Source organism: Amia ocellicauda, chromosome 5, assembly GCF_036373705.1.
Source record: "Amia ocellicauda isolate fAmiCal2 chromosome 5, fAmiCal2.hap1, whole genome shotgun sequence".
Taxonomy (NCBI): domain Eukaryota; kingdom Metazoa; phylum Chordata; class Actinopteri; order Amiiformes; family Amiidae; genus Amia; species Amia ocellicauda.
The window spans coordinates 23777350-23799623 of NC_089854.1; the positions used below are offsets into that span (position 1 = coordinate 23777350).

A 22274-nucleotide genomic window follows, 5' to 3' on the forward strand; every position below is an offset into this window, starting at 1 on the left:
GCTACTTCCGCTTCCGCTCACCACAAGCCATGAATTATGGGAAATGTATGCGCGAACCTTTGCCATAGACGCCCGCGCCTATCTATACAGCTGCGAGAGAATTCAACCCGCCATTTTTGGTGAGAATAAAGCGCTGTAACCAACATGCAGTTACGTTACACGCCCTGTTTTCGTTATTTAGTTTATTTAACGTCACTAAAATAAAAAGCGGTGCAATCCCCCCCTCGATGTACTGTTTATGTTCACACGCAGGAGATGGGGCAAGGATCCTGAGATTTAGTCATTGTGTATTTGTGACTGTATTGTTGACTGTCGTATTGTCTTACTGTTAATTAATTTACTTTCTCCTTTGTAAGCGCAAAGCGCTTACAAAGGAGAAAGTAAATTAATTAACAGTAAGACAATACGACAGTCAACAAGTAGATTAATTAACAGTAAGACAATAATAAAACAACAACAGTTAATTCAGTAACACAGCCTGCTTATCATGCGCGTTTAAAGAACCCGGAAGTCCCGGATCCTGGATCCTGCTCCCCGGCAGCCCAGGCGGCGGCTCCACAGCGCCAGAGCCGGAGGAGGGAGGCGGCGGAGCAGCGATCACACGCAGCGACACACGCACTTCATCGTGACAACCCGCCGCAAAATAACACAAAATGGGCAACTCCGACTCCAAGCTCAACTTCAGGAAAGCAGTGATTCAGCTCACCACCAAAACACAGGTAACAAGACGCAGAAACGCATCTGTCTTATTAGTCCAAGCGCTTTTCCCCCCGATTCATTCAAAACAAGGTTTAGTATTATTATAATAAGTAGCGAGGAAAACGGACCAGATGGTACATCAATATCGGCGGAAGGATGGATGAGAGAGAGAGAGAGAGAGAGAGAGAGAGAGAGAGCGAGTATGCATGGGAGAAATACTCCGATTTATCTCTAATTTATATTTGTATTATTATTATTATTGGCGGTGTATTAAATATCATTTTCTTTGAACGTGCGTATTTCTTTTCTGCGTCTTTGCAAATGCAAATACAGTGTTATCCACCAATGCATCTGGACTAGTCTTGTTTGTGATCTATTGCATGGTGTTTTATTTCTTTTTGTAAATGTATAATTATGTATGTATTCTGTATGGTTGCATTTGCGATGTAACCCCAACCAATATTGGAAAAATAGGCATCTAGCCTACCTTTCTACTTCAAGCTATCGATGGGCCTGACATACATGTTTGTTTAAAAAAAAAAAAATATATATATATATATATATATTACATCATATATGGCTATATTCGCTAATGCATGTTTGTGCTAGTCAGCCATTGGTCATACGGTTATATAGGCTATATGATATGAATTAATGTATATTAATCTCATATATGCCGTAATGAAACATGGGCAGCAAGTGAATACATTTTAAGGTGGTCTGGAAGTAGTTATTCGGGTTTTTGCGACCGCTAGATCATAATATTACAAATTTTGGACCTAAATGGTGAAAGAGTAGCATGTCAGTGTCTGTTTAGATGGGATCTGTGGTGCTGAAGGTACCGGTACACGTCTGTGATATTTTCTCACCGATGACGTGTTTTAATTCTGCACGATTACGGCTCCACGGCTTCTGAGTACGACAGGTGCCTAAAGGTGGACTGACAGAGATGCGCAGTGAGCACTGAAATCATGAAGAACAATTTTAAACTGCATTGACCTGCGTTATTCCAACAGATACGTCAGTTTGCATAATAAATTCCCAGCTGACTGTTTTGTCATTTTTTCTAAGCAAATGTTCCCAAGGAAGATGTTGCAGGCACTTCTCTCTATATTTGACTATGTATTTGACACTTTAATACTGAAGGAAACTGTTGATATTATTGTTCATTAAATGGCTTTCGGGAAGGCAAGAAAAGCCAAGACCACAGGTAGCATCAGTGTTTAGTCCCTGCATGGTCTGACTGGAGATCTCATTCAATTTAAGAGTGGTTTCTGTATTTAATTACTAGGGAGGGGAAAAAAGGATTGTTCTTATGGTTGTGTTCATCGAAATAATTTGTTGAATGCTTCAATATTTAAAAAAAAAGGCTAACAGACATAGATATAGATGCTTAATGACTAGAAGTAGTTTACTTATTAATTATGCATTACGGAAGTATTAGGGATAAAACAAGCTATCCCCTTGGAAAATGCATTGTGCATCTATGAAGGTATTAGTATAACATACAGGCTTACATACAGGCCAGAAGTTAAGTCAGGCAGTATCCATTTCCTTTTTGAGACCTGCACAGTACAGCGCTCAATGGGAAACATAACCCCTTCTCCTTCTTTCCTGTGTTTGGCACCAGCCAGTGGAGGCAACGGATGATGCATTCTGGGACCAGTTCTGGGCCGACACAGCAACGTCTGTGCAGGATGTGTTTGCGCTGGTGCCAGCGGCCGAGATCCGAGCCGTGCGAGAGGAGTCTCCCTCAAACCTGGCGACCCTCTGCTACAAGGTACAGTCCAGGGCTGCTCCGCGCTTTATCTGGTAAACAACTTGCCGTACAGCAGATTAGTGGAAATGTCTGTCAGCATCCTGCTAATTGGAGCTTCAAAGAGCAGATGAGACACTGATGTGGGAACAAAGTATTTTTGAAGTCTACATAGTAAGCGAGCCAATTGGAGTGGAGTCAATTATTATGTAATATATTTTAAGTATTACTTAAATCTTAATGGTTAGATATTTGCTGTGGATCTCACTCACTCTCTTACTTGGAGCATTCTAACCCATGTTAAGTTTTGCAGAATGCGTGTGTTTATATTGCTAGTTTGTTTAAAAATAGTTTTTTGGTAAAAAGGTATTTACCAAATGTGTTATTAATGTTTTTTTTGTTTTGTTTTTAAAGCACCTTATTACATTTACATCAAGTACTTTATGCTCATGGAAATAACCCTTTTGGGGAGTATTTTAACAAATCAGTGAAAACCTGGTAACGTGTTGCTCTGTGTGCACATCCCTAGGATTTGTATATACTTGTATGTATACTTTGCTGCCCTTTGAAAGTTGACAGCGAGCAAAGAACTGGTGTCCTTTGTTAAAAGAAGCAGGAAAAGGGCTGGTACTCTTCATTTCCCTTTTAAAAGGCCCAGTAAAATAGCCATCCCCTATAAGCGCCTGTCTCAGCATATCAGAAAGACAAGGCTGCTAAAGCTTGTGTTTTTGTAGGCCCTTGTTTGAACAACAACAAAAAAAAAACTCTGGAGGTGGCTTAATGTTAAACAGACAGTTCTTTCTTAAAAATGAAGCATTAAAAAAGGTAAGACGGTCGATTTTACAATGTATCAATCCCTAGCTTCAGTAGGTTCAGCAGTGTTGTGTTTGTAGTTGTATTCTCTATGTACCAGCTTCCATTTAAACGGGGCCATCTGTGTTTGCCAAGCAGTTATTGAAAACACTGCTGAATATCTTAGTCTTAGTTACCATCTGCCGTGCTGGAATTCGGACGGCTTCACCTTATTAAATGTCAACCTGTCACTGAGAGATGGAGAGCAAACAATTGATTAGATGTCAGGGAGAGAAGAGATTAGTGGTCTAAAAACACACTGGCTTGGGATGGCACAAAAACACACTGGCTTGGGATGGCACATGACTATGTTTCTCTGCAGGCCGTGGAGAAGCTGGTCCAGGGGGCGGAATCGGGCTGCCCCTCTGAGAAGGAAAAACAAATTGTGCTGAATTGCACCCGCCTGCTCAGCCGCATCCTGCCCTACATCTTCGAGGACCCAGACTGGAGAGGCTTCTTCTGGTCCACGGTGCCAGGGGCGGGCCGAGCAGGGGTGAGTATTTGGGAGAAGTGGTTGGGATATACACGATGTAAACAGGGGAGACTGGAGGAAGGGGAAGTGCTGTCAGAACAGTTTCCAGTCATGTCAGCTCTCTTTTCTTTGGAATTAGCTTTCTTTTTAGTGTTTGATATGAGCTGGGACCAAAAGAGGTTAATTTCTAGAGTGGTTGTTAACATATACCTGCCTATTTTATGTCTGTGTTTGATTCCTTGGATTTCAATAAATACAATTTTCTGTGTCCTTGGTGTCCCTTCACAGAATAATCACAGAATGATTAAAATATATACAATATAATGAGACATACCTTGAGTCTTCTGACCATGATTTATTTTTTGGTTGTATGTTCTTGTTTTCAAGGTATATATTTTTAAAGCATCCAAGTTCTGTAGTGATATGGAAGAAAACACAGTGCTTTTGAGCTCCAGGGTTTGCAGTAAGACTTTTATGAAGGACGGTCAGAATATCAGATTTACTGCACCTTAAAAAGTATAATTTTATCTTCAGCTCCCTCCCTGACCAGAGTGAAAATGTGACATTGGGTAATAAACTGGAAGAGGCAACAAAATCCCTGCAGCTGGGTCATTTGACAAAATACTTTTCTGCTGCTTACTATTAATCTTCGCCAGTGCCTCCATTGTTTGATATCTCTGCTTGGGGTTTATTTAATCTCTTGCTGAAGCCACATAGCATTAGAGAATTGGTGAAGATATTAACAGTTAGGTGTAATTCATACTTTCTTATTGCACTTAAGACAATTTTATTTGCACAATGTAAATGTATGGGATAAAATCCTTCCTATGAATATTATTATTATGCCTGTTTATGTCTAGCTCTTTGACTTTATTGCACTTACATTACTTAATGTTTTTGTAAGTGTGCCCTGATATTATGTAAGCTATGGATTTTGCTTGATCTTGGTACAGTTAGTAATGCATTCTAGAGTTGCAGTGAATCTGTACTGCAGTGAAAGCTTCAAGTTGATTGGCTTAAATGCAGTCCATTACCCATAAACACCACGGGCCACATCACTAGTAATATTCCTCACTCCACCAGAGGAAAAGTCCAAGAATACACAATGCCAGGATTTTAAAATTAGTCAAGTTTAAACATGTCACAGTGTTTTGGGAGAAATTGATGGCTTCATAATTATGAATACCAAAACCTGTCTGTTCCATGATTTAATGGCAAATCACTCCAGACCACCAAGTATTTCTGCTTTAGTATAGAATTAAAGTCTGAAGACATTGAGTGACAGAGAAAGGAGATGGCCCTCTTTTTATTATTGCTGTTCTCTTAAATTGTTTATAATTTTATTATTTATTATTATTAAGATTATTGTAGAATGGCACATGATCATAAACACTGTAGTGTACTGCACTATTAGAGTTGTTTTGAACACAGAAGAGTAATTTATAACCTGTAAGGTTAGACTACATAATCATTTTATGATCATTTAACAGACAGTACTGATAAGATTCTCACTATCATAATTCAATGTAGATACTGGAAGCTTTCTTTCCTTTTTTATTTTTTAATGGAGCTCCATGTCCTGGTTATTCATTAATATCTCATTTTCATTCAAGGCAGTCTTAAGTGCTCTCTCATTTAGCAAACAGTGTTCGGTGTGTGTGTGTGTGTGTATACAGCTCAGGAAAAAATTAAGAGACCACTGCAAAATTATCAGTTTCTCTGGTTTTACTATTTATAGGTATGTGTTTGGGTAAAATTAACATTTTTAATTTATTCTATAAACTACTGACAACATTTCTCCCAAATTCCAAATAAAAATATTGTCATTGAGAGCATTTATTTGCAGAAAATGATAACTGGTCAAAATAACAAAAAGTTCATATTAATTTTTAAACAAAATACTAATGTTTTAACTTAGGAAGAGTTCAGAAATCAATGTTTGGTGGAATAACCCTGATTTTCAATCACAGCTTTCATGCATCTTGGCATGCTCTCCACTAGTCTTTCACATTGATGTTGGGTGACTTTATGCCACTCCTGGCGCAAAAATGCAAGCAGCTCGGCTTTGTTGATTGGCTTGTGACCATCCATCTTCCTCTTGATCACATTCCAGAGGTTTTCAATGGGGTTCAGGTCTTGAGATTTGGCTGGCCATGACAGGGTATTGATCTGGTGGTCTTCCATCCACACCTTGACCTGGCTGTGTGGCATGGAGCATTGTCCTGCTGGAAAAAACAATCCTCAGAGTTGGGGAACATTGTCAGAGCCAAAGGAAGCAAGTTTTCTTCCAGGACAACCTTGTACGTGGCTTGATTCATGCATCCTTTACAAAGATAAATCTGCCCAATTCCAGCCTTGCTGAAGCACCCCCAGATCATCACCAATCCTCCACCAAATATCACAGTGGGTGCAAGACACTGTGGCTTGTAGGCCTCTCCAGGTCTCCGTCTAACCATTAGACGACCAGGTGTTGGGCAAAGCTGTAAATTGGACTCATCAGAGAAGATGACCTTACTCCAGTCCTCTACGGTCCAATCCTTATGGTCTTTTACAAACCTCAGCCTGGCTCTTCTTTGCTTCTCATTGATGAAGGGCTTTTTTCTAGTTTTGCATGACTTCAGCCCTGCCCCTAGGAGCCTGTTTCGAACCATCCTCACCGTGCACTTCACCCCAGTTGCTGTTTGCCATTCTTTTTGTAGGTCACTTGATATCATAATGCTCATTTAAAAATTCTAAGTAAAATGTTTCCATTTTTAGGGCAACAAATATTGCTTTGATTCCTGTTATTGAATTATTTAGTGTCATGATTGAATATGAGGATACTGGTCAATTGAAACCATGTAGTTCACATTTCTCATTTGTTCACATTTCTCATTCATTCACACTGGTGCACTTGCACATTGATCCTTAAATTAAATCCAAGTAGCTATTCACTTCTAAATGTGTAATTTTTAAAGCATCAAATGCAAACTGGCCAGTCATTTGTTTTAATTGGTTTTCAACAAGCATTTTTACATATTTCACTAATCTGCAACAAAGATCTGTTTTGTGCCCTAAGGGGTGGGGATTTGAGTGTGGATGCTTAATGCCTGCTATTGTTGAATATGGAACAAGAATAATGCTTTGATGTGACCCTGTTGGCAGAGCTCTTGTGGCTGAGACAAAAGCACGATGCAATTGACTTGGTGTCTTGGAGAACTTGCACTGCCCCAAGGTGCAGAAGTGATACATTTTCCCTAATTATCCATAGTTTCATTTCTGGTCTCTTTAGCTATTGCTGTCTCTTTAGAGACTTGAAAACTGTGTCTCCCCCAGGTTTCCACTCAGACCGAGTCTGTGGAACAAGCAGGGGAACAAAGTGTACGTGCTTGTGAACATTTTGTGATGCCGTACCAATTCAAACAGCACTTCTGTTGGCATCTATATATAGACGATGTCTTTTTATGATGAAGCACTGCCTTTGTGCGATAAAAGTGTGTGATGCATTTGCCCATTGAATGCTTTCTGAGTGAAGGGTCTCTGTTGAGATTTGACTTGCTGGGGCTCCCATTACATGGCTTGCTGAGTCATTCGGTCTCCAAGCTTTCAGCACAACACTGGCAATATTGTTTTTGCTCTGTGCTGCTTTATGGCTCACCATGTTTTTTTGAGGGTATTAAATCTCATTTAATTAAATTGCAAGGCCAGACCCACAGGCCTGCTGTCAGGGTCCATAAATCATAAGTATATTGTGCTTTTCTTTGGCAGAGTTTGTTCAACATTGTTTAATCAGGAAAACTAAACAAAAAGCAGCTTCCTTGTTTGTCTTTTTTGTGAATAATTTGGGTCTTGCTTTATAAAATCCAATCGACCAGTCACTATACGATCGTTCTTGCCCTGTTATGTTGACGCACAGTGCTTGAGTTTATCTAAAGTGTTAGTGGTTTACAAAGAGAGAGTCCTGGCAGTCCTGCTATCTCAGTGCTAAAAATGGATTTCAGTTCCAACCCCTGACAGCTAGGCCTTGGATCTCTCCACAGACAGATGAAGTGGACGATGACAGTGCCCGGCCCCTGGCGGAGTCGCTCCTGTTGGCCATTGCTGACCTTCTCTTCTGCCCGGACTTCACGGTCCAGAGCCACAGAAAAGGCGGTCCAGTGAGTAGATCACTCAATGTTTCCACTTTATGACTGTTCAGAAGGGAGTCCTTTTATTCCAGGGTTTGTTGGTGTTTAAAAAAATAAATTAAAAAAAAAATGGTATCCCACAGAATTGCACAATGCACTTTGTGCTGGGCAACAGGTGAAATGTGGTTTATCGGGAATGGGGAATAAGAAAATCTCCCTTTTTACAGTCAGTCTTCAGCTAGTGCAGCCTTTACAGTTAGTTGTATAGAGTAAACATTTGAATGTCGTGAGAAATCTGAAGCAGATTTTTGTTCAATGTCACACAAGTCAGATTTGAATCCTTTATTGGGGTATTTTTTTTTGGGGGGTAGGCCCTCTTTACCAGCCTGTGATGAAAGAGAAGAAAACATTACAAAACATGACAATAAAAAATAAATCCATAATGGACAAAAGAAGAATGCATAGAACAAGGCCATTGTTCTCTTCATCTTTAAATAAAGACTCTTTTATCTGTAGGGATTGTTTACTGTTCACATACAGGTTACAAAATATATAAGGCAAAAAAGCTGATCTCTGTTACCGTATTCTGGCTCATTTTTCTAATAGGTTATATTGAATGAGGTACTATAGTTAATCAGTAATGTGGGCCTAATAGGCCTGACAAGGTATGTTTGACAACTGGGCTGGGGGTTATTGCTAATTCACTGAGCAAACAACCCACTGCCGGCCCACAGCAGCATGAAAGAAACTGCGTCACTTAAGGAAATATTTCAGGCTTGAGAATAGATGAAAATGGTGCCATTTTGTGTGTCTGTTTCCTTATGGAAAATGCCCAGAGGCTATACTAGATGCATTTGCAGCTTGCTCTCTGTATATTTCTCCTGTTGTTAAGGGGCATAGCTAGTGTTTTAAGATAATTACTTACTGCAGCACACCTCACAATGGTGAGTCCAAAGCTGCTATATTGTAAAAGTCTCTAAATTCCTCATCTCCACAACAAATAGAAAATACTTTTCCCTCCAGACATATTCTTTTCTCATTGTTGTCTCTGCAGTTTGTTCAGTACAGAAGGGTTTTCTAGTGTGTTGCTAGGTACTTGTTGTCGTGCGTGTGCTATTCTTGCCGGACCAGTTTAAAAATGTTAAAACCTTATGCAAAATTGATAGCCTGTGGACTATGGGCCTTGATACAACCTGCTTCACGGGCTTGTCTGAAAACAGTCTTCCTGCTTTGAATTAGAGAGGAGCAGTTAAATTTGACTAATAAAAAAAAAAACTGAAAAATATTATTCTCTAAGATTCAGTGATTTTTGACAGGACTAAGTATCAAATTATTATGAAGTTTTCAAAAGAATCCCAATAATGATAAATTAGATGGAAAACATTCCATTTCCTGTATTGAAATCCAGTTGAAAGGCTTCATGTGGAGTAGCCTAATTAGTGTACAGATGTTAACATGAAGAGAGTCATAGATGGCTGATATTTTGTTTATGGTTTAAAGCAAACCATCTGTTTAAAACATTTTGGCATTTATGTTAATCATCAGTTTGTTTTTTGGCCATGTGCTTGAGCTTATTGGTGAGGAAAGCTGTGTCACACCCTAGGTACGAGGTTTGGGTCAGGTTTATTGGATGGATACACCGCAAAGGCTAGCGTAGAGCAATGTTTTTTAATTTGTCTGCAGCAGAATTAGCCTAGGCACAATAGTTCTGACAGGACAGGGAGTCAAAACCACAGATTATTGTGGTGAATGGAGACCGCCTAATCTGTTTTTTCAAGTGCCTTAAAAAATGTGAAACTCCCAGGCAGCGGTCCTGTATTTCTGAGGTAATATTTCTGAGGGAGGTTGAATCGATTGGGCTCAGTGCACCAGGACGTAACTTAATATCAGCTTCTGAAACTAGCTGGTCAGGAGTACATCTGTGCATGCCAGAGAGGTCAAGGTTTTATGAGGCATATTAAATATTTTCTTTAATGATTTTCTTTCTCTGAGAGACTGGGGTATATAGATCAAAAGAACAAGCAAAACAAAAGGTGTGTGTAAGTCTAAGTCAGTCTAGTAGGATCTACTGACTCAAGGTCTGCATTCAGACAAAGAGTGCAAAATGTGCTTGTAGTTTGCTTTCCTGTTCACTTTCCAGAAGTGGAAAATGTGAGTCCTATGAAAATGCTCTTGAGGGATTCTGAATAGATACAGAAATGTCAGTCTGTGAGTGATTATCGCTTAACAGCAACTACACCCACTTGTGGTTGGTCAAGTTGGGATGTAGATCTGATCCTTTCCTTGGGCAGTAGTATGTTTTAGAGGTCTCTTCTTCAGTCACTTTTAGATGGCCTCATAGTATTGTGCAGAGAGTAGTGACTCAGTTTTTGTTTGTTGTTTCTTAATTAATCTTCCTCCTCCTGGGATGTCATTGAGGATGCTGCATGTTTGGCTCTGTCCGTTAGTGTGTGGGAGGGAGAGGGTATGAGGGGGACTGACGCTCTGATATGAGTCATTTCCAATAAGTAATGTAACACCTCTTTAACAAGATCTTCAAGTAGGTCTGGTTTATTTCAGGATGCAGTTTGTTCGCTCCAGTGATATAGCCTAGACTTTTTTTTTTTTTTCCTTTAATGAATGCAATGCTATGCCATTGTCTACCCTGCAGACCCATTTGGTTGAGTTTTGCAAGTCTAACTTGGAGGAGGATAATCCAGTTCATGATCAGTTTTTTATTGATCAAGAAAAAACTAAAAACATCCCTGGCATTATCATGATGATGGTCACAGATGCACAGATAGACAGAAATCAATCCACATAGGCATACGTGTTGTATCTATTTAGGACAGATGTTTTATGCTTAACATTAAAATACTGGGTAAGCATAAGGTCTAGACATTGTAAAGCAAAAGTATTTATTTATCAAACAGATAAGGATCATGGTTTAGCTTGTTTTTATTTAGGATTTTGTTTCTAAATCTAAATATCTTGGTCCAGACCTTCAGAGCGAGAGAGTGAGAGAGAGAGATTTTATCCAGCAGTCTTTATACCCTGATCTGTGTGAACAGCAGTTGATAACCTGACTTTACAACCCTGTCTCCCCCTGCAGGACACTGCAGAGGATATCCAGTCTATAGACAGCTGTGAGTACATCTGGGAGGCCGGAGTCGGGTTCGCTCAGTCCCCACCACTGAACTACATCCATGACCTAAACAGGTGAGCCACACACAACAGAGATGGATGACAGACGGATGCAGTAGTTAAAGACTGACCTATAGATATTGTCCACTTTCCGAGCCTTAACTCCCCTCTCTCGTTCTGTCTCCCCCACCCAGGACAGAGCTGTTGAAATTGCTCTTGACCTGTTTCTCTGAGGCCATGTACCTGCCACCCTCCTCTGAAAACAACATCCTCAACCCCTGGGTGACCTTCTTCTGCTCCACAGACAACCGGTAAGATAGTCTTGCACACAATACAACTGCAGCTCCACTGCATGCATTTTTAATTCAGCACAGTCAGCAGAGAGAGAAAGAAATTTGACATATCATTGCACTATACCGATATACACCGATCAGCCATAACATTATGACCACTGAGGTGAAGTGAATAACACTGATTATCCTGTTATCATGGCACCTGTCAGTGGGTGGGATATATTAGGCAGCAAGTGAACATTTTGTTCTCAAAGTTAATGTGTTAGAAGCAGGAAAACTGGGCAAGCGTAAGGATCTGAGCGACTTTGACAAGGGCCAAATTGTGATGGCTAGACGACTGGGTCAGAGCATCTCCAAACCTGCAGCTCTTGTGGGGTGTTCCCGGTCTGCAGTGGTCAGTACCTATCAAAAGTGGTCCAAGGAAGGAAAAGCGGTGAACTGGCGACAGGGTCATGGGCTGCCAAGGCTCACTGATGCACGTGGGGAGCGAAGGCTGGCCCGTGTGGTCCAATCCAACAGACGAGCTACTGTAGCTCAAATTGCTGAAAAAGTGAATGCTGGTTCTGATAGAAAGGTGTCAGAACACACAGTGCATCGCAGTTTGTTGCGTATGGGGCTGCATAGCTGCAGACCAGTCAGGGTGCCCATGCTGACCCCTGTCCACAGCCGAAAGAACCTACAATGGGCATGTGAGCATCAGAACTGGACCACGGAGCAATGGAAGAAGGTGGCCTGGTCTGATGAATCACGAGTTGTTGACTTGGCCTCCAAATTTCCCAGATCTCAATCCAATCGAGCATCTGTGGGATGTGCTGGACAAACAAGTCCGATCCATGGAAGCCCCACCTCGCAACTTACAGGACTTAAAGGATCTGCTGCTAACGTCTTGGTGCCAGATACCCCAGCACACCTTCAGAGGTCTAGTGGAGTCCATGCCTCGACGGGTCAGGGATGTTTTGGTGGCAAAAGGGGGACCTTCACAATATTAGGCAGGTGGTCATAATGTTATGGCTGATCGGTGTACCTTCAGCATCCACCATGTTTTTTGACCAGTGTGTTTTCATGTTTTCCATGCAAACTGAAGGGTTTTATGTGCTTGGTTGTTGTTCTTTTTAAGCATAAACTTTATAAATAGAAAAAGTAAAGTTGATATAAATGTGAAGGATGCACTGCATTCTTTTTAAAATATCAATGACAATCCCTTTAACTAGCACAGTTGGTAATTGTTTTCTCTCTCCCTGTCTCCTCCCAGGCACGCGTTGCCACTGTTCACCTCTCTGCTGAATGTGGTGTGTGCCTATGACCCCGTGGGCTACGGCATCCCCTATAACCACCTGCTGTTTTCCGACTACCGCGAGCAGTTGGTGGAGCATGCTGTGCAGATCCTCATCGTCACCCTGGAGCACGAGGGCAGCCCCGCGGCCAGTAGCCCCCACACCGACAGCCCCCCGGCCACAGCCACACTGGATGACCAAGACGTAAGATAGCTTGGTCCGAACTCTGACTTTTCTTTTCTTTTTTCTTGGTTTCGAAGAGCCACAGGAAACAATAAGATAGAAGTAAAGACCAAGAGTTATAACAATCGCAAAGTGAAGGAAAGGCGACGGAGGAACGCTTAGCTTATTTTCTGTCTGTGCAGGTCTTTCATTGCACCTTCAATACCTCAAATCACAGATTTTAATGAGAGCACAGGGAGGGTGCATGGGGGAAGGGGGTGTATTCAGTAGCTGCAGTATGTTTGACAGTTTAATCTCTCTCATTTAAGACTTTTTTTTTTTTTCCTTCCTCTCATCCTTTCTCTATGCAGCCCGTGGGACCTGATAACCTTTTTGTCAATTACCTGTCCAGAATTCACAGAGAAGAGGTAATTGTTAATACATTATTGTTATTATAATTATTTTTACTTAGATGCATGTTTATTTTGGGGTGGGGTTATGTTTTGTGTTTTCGAGGGGTGGGGATGAAGCAGCTTAACAGGTTGTGGATTGTTCGAAGGGTGTGGTCAGAGTTTGGAGGGGGCTAGCTCTTCCAACAAGGTCTGGATTGATCTCTCTGTTCTGACTTATCCTTCTCTCCCACTCTTGGCAGGATTTCCATTTCATCCTGAAGGGAGTGGCTCGCCTGCTGACAAACCCCCTGATCCAAACCTACCTGCCCAACTCCACCAAAAAGATCCAATTTCACCAAGAACTGCTTGTGCTCTTCTGGAAACTGTGTGACTTCAACAAGGTAGGGTTTCCCACACTGGGGCCACACATAGCCCTTTTCCACCGACAAGGAGCCGGTGCTAGTTTGGAGCCGGTGCCTAATTTGGAACCGTTCCGCGCTTTTCCACCGCAAAAGAACTGGCTCCAGGCCAGCACGGAGCCACTTTTTTCTAGCACCAAAAACTTGCTGCTCTGGAACCAAAGAACCAGTGACGTCAGGGGCCGGGGGGCGGGGTAAAGACATCTCCATTAAAAGTTATTTGCTGGAGTTCAGCCGCCATGTTTAAAATGCCAGCAGAGACGCAAGCAGTGACGAGAGTTTTGATTAAAAATGAGCGAAATCAGCAGCAAACAGTGGTCTGTCGAGGAGAGACACTACAGTAACGATATGGTCGAACCAGGCCAATAACTAGTTAGGAGTTGGCAAATGGTAGCAATGAAAGACGACTGAGCGCACCTTCTGTGAAAGGAAAGACGTGTTACAGCAATATTATGATGCTGGAGAGTTAATGCAATGATATAGATTGGATAGAAATGTTTGTTAATGAACTGGTCATTAACTGGTCCTTACGGGCTGTTTCTTCCGCCCCTGGTAGAAATGCGGTGTTATGCCGAATCCAGTGCCCCTAAAATCACGTGTCCCGGGTTGGTTTGCACATGATTAATAATTTATGAATAAATTCATTTTCTTAGCACAGGGTGAATTACACAAAACATACATATTCTACAGTAAGAGAAGATGAAATGCACAATAAGATATGTTACAGTGATGCACTTTTTGCTCGCACGCCAGCAGTGCTAACAATGTATTATAATAATAATAATAATTATTATTATTATTATTATGTATGTGTTAGCAGACGCTCTTATCCAGGGCGACTTTCAAAACATAAGAGCATCGCTGCGTGTCTGGCAACAGGGACAATGCAACAGTGATTTGGGACCATCATCCCAGACTTCATCAATAAGCACAATTTCTCATCAAACCATTAAAATCACCTGAGATCGTCCGACAGTTTATTGATCTGCCCATGACTGCGCTGCAAATACCCCAAAACAACCACATTCATAATCGATAGGCTAGCCTATAGTCATTGTTTTTTAAACAAGAATAAAAGTAAAAATACGCCACAAAATGAATGAAAATGTATCCACTCATACAAAATATATTCATTATGAACTGTGTGCGCGGTGACGAATGCATGTATTTTATTCAATACAGTAAAAGTGTCTGAAATAGCAAATCAGTGTAAATCCCTTAATGCATCAATACAAATAAATAAAAATAAAAGGCTGAGTTATCTTTGCATATTCGTATAGTTGTATTTTCGTTTCTGCTTGTCTACATGTGATCTCATGTTTTTTTGTTTTGTTTTTTACAATGCATCTGTGCTGTGTGTAGACGCTGAATGAGTTTAATTTTGATGGTTAAATAGGGTTTAAAGACGCACTCGCCTCGGTGCTGATTATATTGCTGTGCGTTTCTCCACTTCTACTCCGTGCTTGGGAACGCCCACATCCAGTGGCGTCAGCACTCGGTTCTCGATCCAGTGGAAAAGCGGGCCAGTTCGCAAAAAATTCCGCTGGTTCCCAGGCCGAGCACCAGCTCCGGCTCCAGCACCGGCTCCTTGTCCGTGGAAAAGCGTTAATAGAGCTCCGTTGACATCACACAGGGCCCCCTGTCCTGTCAGAACTACTGACATTATTTCCTAAGGTATTGGTGAATCTCTTCATATCAGATTTTAATGTCAACTGTTTCATCATTTTAATGTATAATTTTAAAATATCTATTAAATAAAGAAAATGTGTAAACTCTGAAATGAATAGAGTATGACTGGAATTAATTTGTTTCCATGGATATACAGATGTCATTGAATTTTTAATTTCACTGTTGTCTTCTCAAACAAACAAGGTTTTTCTTTAATAATGAATAATAAATAGATATAATTTACCTTTTGTTCTAAACAGTGTTTTGAAATTTGTCTGTGTGGGCGTAGCCTAGTGACCTTGTTAAAAATGTTCTCACTGATGAACATCCCTGAAAGTCCCTGTGGAGATTTTTTGTAGGAAAATGAGCAGCTGAATTCTTGTATGATAAACATACACATTTATCTTACTGTGTCGTGATCTTCTTTGTTTCAGAAATTCCTGTTCTTCGTGCTGAAGAGCAGCGATGTGCTGGATGTGTTGGTGCCCATTCTGTACTACCTGAATGACGCTCGGGCTGACCAATGTGAGTGTGACCTTGATTGATCTTTCTCTTTCGGGTAGGTTGATCAGAACCTATTGAAGTTCTATTATTATTATTATTATTATTATTATTATTATTATTATTATTATTTTTGATTTATTTATTAGCAGACACCTTTATCCAGGGCGACTTACAGTTGTAGTGTCCTGAAATTAGATAGAAATTCTGTAGGATCTAGGATCATTTCAGTGCTTTTCCAGTAGTTACTTTATAGGAACTTCAAAAATGCAATAAAATGCCCTGTACAAATGTGAAAAAATATATCTGTTACACCATACAGTTTTGACAGTGTCAGACAGTTCTGAAGGCTATTGTGATCACTAATTAAAATATATTCCCAGCATCCATCTGGCTCGGCAACACCCAAGTTACATGAAACGAGCTTAACATGATAAGATTTCTGTATACCTCCAGTATCTCTATAGGGCATGTGTGTGGGTAAGGATTCCAGTTTCCCCGGTACAGTTGTGTGTCAGTTATTTTCAGAGAGGGTTTAGCCAGTGCTTTATCTCTGCCATACCGTGCTCTGCACCTTGCGGTCAGAACTTGCCTCCCCCTGACAGCCGTCTCGGTCCTGCAGCGCGAGTCGGGCTTATGCACATTGGGGTCTTCATCCTGCTGCTGCTGAGCGGAGAGAGGAACTTCGGGGTGCGCCTGAACAAGCCCTACTCTGTGCGTGTGCCCATGGACATCCCCGTCTTCACTGGCACCCACGCAGACCTGCTCATCGTAGTGAGTGTGCTTTCTCGCGGCTGCCCCTCCTGCAGGGGGGTTGGATGGGAATCTGATCTATTCTAAGCTGTACGTGCTGTTGTTCCTGCAGACCCATGGGGATGTCGTAGTCTTCTTTCCAACTGAGGTCTTGGTAACTTTATTGTGACATTGAATTGTCTTAACTGGTCTGAATTTAAGGTATTCATAAAACTCCAAAATTTCCACATTCATGCAAATGTAATTTCATGCTGTTGTCATCCTTCCTATCAGAAGTGATGAGGTAAAATGGAAGCCGCAGTCTGCTTATAGATGCTGTCTGATGATGTCCCTGCAAAGTCTTTGCTCTTAGATTTTTGTATTTATTGCTTTGTTCATTGTATTCCATAATTTCCTTGTCTCCTGCAGTAAACCACTTGTTATATTATATAATGTGATGAATACAGTATTGTTTATTGATTGCACTCTTGTAAAGCATGTAAGTTGCATTTGATAAAGGCATCTGCCCAATAAATAATAATAATATTCACGAAACCAGATTTATGGCCATAGGTTTGACCCCCCTCTTATCTGCTTGGCAGGTATTTCACAAGATCATAACCAGCGGACACCAGCGCCTGCAGCCTCTATTCGACTGTCTACTGACTATAGTTGTTAATGGTGAGGGACTGATACACCGTTGCCCCCTGCTGGCCTCACACAAGACATGATCACCTAGCAATCTAAACCAGGGGTTCCCAAACTTTTTTGACCCAGGGACCCCTTTGCCGCCTAGATTTTCGCCAAGGACGTCATGGAGGTGGTGGGTGCTGACGGTAAAAACGTTCGAGAGTGGTGGGGGGAGGGGTGCTGACATTAAAAACGAGAGCGGGGGGGAGGGGGGAGTACTGACGGTAAAAACGTGTGAGAGCTGGGGGGGGGGGGGGGGCGACGGCAACAACATGCGAACACCAGTTTCGGAACCTCTGAACTAAACCACCCATTCTCCCTGGCATTTACCATTTTTTTCTAATTCAACAGTTGTTTTGTTTTTTTCCACAAAAGATGATATGGGTTGTTTAATCTCCATGTGCATTTTGTAAAACAAAAACTGCAAATTTCAAATATTATTGCACACCTTTAAATTCAGATGTTTATTTTAATTGTTGGTAGACTGTATGGTTCTCTAATGCCCTGTTTCCCCTCCTCCAGTGTCTCCTTATCTCAAGAGCCTGTCCATGGTGGCAGCCAACAAGCTGCTGCACCTCCTGGAAGCCTTCTCCACCCCCTGGTTCCTCTTCTCTGCCTCCCAGAACCACCATCTGGTTTTCTTCCTACTCGAGGTCTTCAACAACATCATCCAGTACCAGTTTGATGGTGCGGTTCAGCCCACCAACCTGGGTTTTATTTATTGTTTATCCGATTGAAACAGCATTAGAAGATACCATTTATTTGAATGAGCTTCACCTTTTGTCCGGTCCGGTACTATTTTGGTGGAGACTGGTTGACGTTCACCCTATGTGGTCATCTCCATCTGAGATCCATAGCCGAGAGGTGCTTGTGTTTGTTAACGGGGGCAGATTTGATCGTACAAATGTTTTCTTTTCCAGGAAACTGTAACCTGGTGTATGCAATCATCCGCAAGAGGAACGTCTTTCACCAGCTGGCCAACCTGCCCTCCGACCCCTCGTCTATCCAGAAGGCCCTGCAGCGGAAGAAGAAGTCCCCCGAAGCCATCTCTCGCACCAGCTCCCAGGAGGGCTTGTCCATGGAAGGCTCCCGCCCTGCCGCCCCTGCAGAGCCCGGCACCCTCAAAACCAGTCTCATTGCCACACCAGGTACCCCCGTTCCCTCCACACCTCCTCCATCACACTCCACAGTTGCATTCATTCCCACTGTATCTAAAAATCATCATTCAAACACAGGCCCGTTTTTGATGCATGTTCTCCTCCAGGTATCGACAAGCTGACAGAAAAGTCACAGGTCTCTGAAGATGGCACGATGATCTCTTTGCAGAAAACAGATTCTCCCCAGACACCCTCGGACAACAGTGGCATCGCCGGGGTCAGCGACACAGAGTCCAACTCGGGCAGAGACAACGAGGTACGGAGTGGTCTGGCTAATCTGGTTACTGTAGTCAAGGCGATTTTGCATCGTCTTAGACTGGGAATGACAGTGCCAAAAGAAATGCACCGGAAACTGTTTAACACCATTTGTAAAAGCCGAATAATCTGAAATATTTGATTTAATTGTACAAAGTGGGTGCAGTGCATGAATAGATAAATAGACATTTAACTTAATTACCCTTTAACTTCCTACCATAACTAAAGAGTCTAAGCCTGAGAACATGAAAAAGACCATCAGTTTATCTAGAATTAATTTGATTTATGTTTGAGGGCTCTTGATGGGAGTGTGTTTGATGGTAAATGACGTCTACAGCAGTGCTTTCTCGTCCTGCAGGATGTCTTCTACACTGAGACCGAGAGGAGGCGACTGTCCAATGTGTCGTCCGCTGCCCAGTGGATCCCCACGCCAGACTGGGTCAGTACTGCAGTGTATTAAAGTCTTTACGTTGGCAGCCACTCGGTCAGGATGCGCTGTCCGTTGCATGAAGTTCAGATGTCTCTGTACCGCTCAGTATCTTGAACAAGATGAAGAATAGAAACACTTACAATAGAATAGAGTACTTACATGGGCCCACCAATATGTTTCCATTCTGTCATGGCTTTTTTTTTATCCAACTTGGCCTCTAGGAAGCAGGTTGTGATCTTTACAGAGATCTTACAGAATCCTTACATCCGTGCTTTTTATTGTAGCACTACTGCTTCTTGTGTTTTTTTGCTTTTTGGAGAATGCAGAGAAAGTAGGATTGTATTTTTTTTTATTTAACAGTGTCATACCTGTTTGTCTTATTTATTTATCAATCAGTGTAGGACAATCTTACATGTTTGTCTTTCTCCTCATGCTATTATGAGGAGATCACTATGCCCTCATCTTCAGTATGTGCTTGTATTGGTAATACGCTGTGAAGATCTAATCTCACCTGCTCTCTGGTGATTTTATTCCTGCAGGTGCTTTCCTGGAAAACCAAGCTTCCCCTCCAGACCATCATGCGTCTCCTGCAGGTCCTAGTACCTCAGGTGGAGAAAATCTGCATTGACAAGTAAGTCATGGGAATTCCCTTTCAAAGGTTTTTACTATTTTTAAATTATTATTTTTAAGTTCCTGCAAATTATAAAAAATCGAACTGGGAGACTAAGGAAGAACAAAGGGCTTGACAGGTTTGCTTTGAAAAAGGAAGCTCTTCATTTTGAAAAGACTGACCGGCAGGGTCTCATGTCTCGCACAGGGGTCTGACTGACGAGTCAGAGATCCTGAAGTTCCTGCAGCACGGGACGCTGGTGGGCCTGCTGCCAGTGCCACATCCCATTCTCATCCGCAAGTACCAGGCCAATGCGGGCACTGCCATGTGGTTCCGCACCTACATGTGGGGCGTCATCTACTTGCGGTGAGTGAGGGGAGCTGGGGCTGAGGGAAACCCCTGGACAGTCACATGCCCGGACCCGGTACATGTCATAATGCACAGTGTCTTTCGCTGTGTGTGTTTATATGAAATGACTGCATATTTAGGATAAACAGCTAACAAGCTACAGATTAAGGTGTTTTTTTCTGAATGTTATCACTGACCTGTCCTGTTTCTCATGCTCTGTAATTGTATTTGTAGGGGTTCCTAGATTTTGTTTTCCTTCTGGTTTTCATACTAACTGAGCTCTCAGGTTTTTGACTGGCAACTTATCTGTAACCAGACCTACTTAGTACATTAATTTTAAGCTGAATACATTTAAAAGCATCTGGTGTAATGCATTACCGCCTCACTTAGTTAGTTGAGAGCTCAGATGGAATTAACTAGTGGTTACAGGGGTCTGTCCAGGAACAGGGGTGGCAAAAGGCCTCTGGACTGAAATGAAATGTCTGACATTTTCTTTTCCTGCTTTAGTAACGTGGACCCTCCGATCTGGTACGACACTGACGTCAAGCTCTTCGAGATCCAGAGGGTGTAGAAGTGAGAGCTGCTGGCAGAAGCCGGACATTGTGTTGCCGCCCCCTAGTGGGGAACACAAAGTTCAGCATCTGAGAAACCCTGCACCCCTTCCACCAAACAGGCCTGTCGGAGGAAGGCTGGAGAGCTGGATTAACCATGGTTTCTTCCTGCAGTGAGCTGTTTGTAGAGGTTTATGCCTAAATTCCACCATAGGGAATATCTGAAGCTTTGACCGCTTATTCTCTGATGATGTGACAACTCCTACGTTCTAAAAGGAGCCTTACTGCCACAAAAAAGTAACTTAAAAATAAAGTAAAAAGCATGCAAGTATAGGATTCCTTTCACTTCTGTTGTAAACGTAGGTAAAGTAAGTGTCAGTGAAATTATATGCCAGAAATGTCACCCTGACAATTTGTTGTTGTATTGTTGGAGAGAGAGGGCCAAAAAAAGCATTGTAGATAATCCCTGTCCAAATGGCCTGAACACATAATATCTGAATCTTACTTTCTCTCACAAACTATATTGTAATGCACAGTCCTTTTGTGCCTCACAAGGGTGTTTTAGCGCTGTGTTTGGAAACACCACCGTCCTATTGGGATTCTTTCCAGCCCTTCTTACTTAACGTGGATATACACCTGACACATATGTACAGAGCCACAACACATGACTGCAGGGATTAATATAAAAATAGGCATTGTACAGTCCCCTTGGAAGGGTTGGTATATATTTGGGGAAATTGTGTTTTTAGGTGCTCTCAACATGACCTTGATTAGATAAATCCAGTAGTGAGACAAGAGATCTCAGTGTACGGTGATGCCATGTCTTTAGAAATTGACCATGTTATAATGTTCTAAATTGTTAGGGGCTATGAAAAGATCTCGCCACTGTATTGTTAAAGGGCAGAGAGTTACTATGAGATCTTGTTCTCCTGATTTACCTGTCACCTGCTCTCGAATTCTGGAACTTTTTGCCACAATACACAATTGCTCTTTCTGTACATTTAAGGCAATACATCACTGGCACAAGGGAGAGAGAAAACAAAAGGGTAATTTAACAGAACAGAACACTACACACCCTCTAAATTATAATAATGACTTAAAAGAATGATTGATGATTAATAGTTACTGCCTTGATTTGATCGATATCTATGCCAATACCCGGTGCATGACGTCTTTGTCTATCACTTGAAATTTCTTGTACTTAACTTGCAGGGTAATGTCAGATGGCTCCTTGTTTTGAACACAATGGGTAAGCAAGGATCAAAGACAAAAAAAAATACTGAATTCCAATGGATTGAGTTTAGATCCCCTCTCCTACAATGTATTGTCAGTGCAATCTGCCTGAACAACGCACTTGTATTTCCTGTTTCTCAATATCTAAACCAAAACAAAATGCTTTTCTCATTTTCTGCTAGGCAATATTGTCGATATTGTCTTCTGCTGTAAACTACGAGTATTACAACACCAAAGTACAATGTTGTGCAGGGGCTAGTCCAGAGAAACAGGCCTTGCCTTTAACTGCACCTTCAGTCTTGTAAATGTATTTTTCCCTCTCTCTTGCCTTTCGCCACTCCTGAGAAATGTTCCTAATCTCACAAAAGGTTTCTTTTCCAGCACACTATGGAGACAAGCAAGGTTGACAGACTTTGAGATTTAATTCAGTTGTACTGGAAGTTCAAAATAACTTTTCATTACTGTATGTACGCTTTCAGTGTAAAAAGCGGAGTCATGGTTTTCAGTCATGCTGGCAACCCAAAATCACCTAGAACATTTGGAAGAAAATA

At 41.7% G+C, this 22274-nt stretch overlaps 1 protein-coding gene across 2 annotated transcripts; it reads left to right on the top strand.

Moving 5' to 3' along the window:
• Nucleotides 1–414: 414 nt before the first annotated feature.
• Nucleotides 415–20893, top strand: hid1b (HID1 domain containing b). Of its 2 annotated transcripts, none has more exons than XM_066704432.1 (19): nucleotides 415–719; nucleotides 2330–2479; nucleotides 3630–3800; nucleotides 7799–7915; nucleotides 10977–11083; nucleotides 11203–11319; nucleotides 12554–12779; nucleotides 13109–13165; nucleotides 13390–13530; nucleotides 15651–15741; nucleotides 16340–16491; nucleotides 17052–17130; nucleotides 17662–17826; nucleotides 18060–18287; nucleotides 18404–18552; nucleotides 18892–18990; nucleotides 19521–19612; nucleotides 19799–19957; nucleotides 20447–20893. In XM_066704432.1, exons 1-19 carry the CDS (start codon nucleotides 654–656, stop codon nucleotides 20508–20510), a joined length of 2430 nt encoding a protein of 809 aa, XP_066560529.1. In that variant the 5' UTR covers nucleotides 415–653; the 3' UTR covers nucleotides 20511–20893. The 2 variants fall into 2 exon arrangements, with proteins under 2 accessions (XP_066560529.1, XP_066560530.1); XM_066704433.1 differs by having other exon boundaries at nucleotides 18910–18990.
• Nucleotides 20894–22274: the final 1381 nt, after the last annotated feature.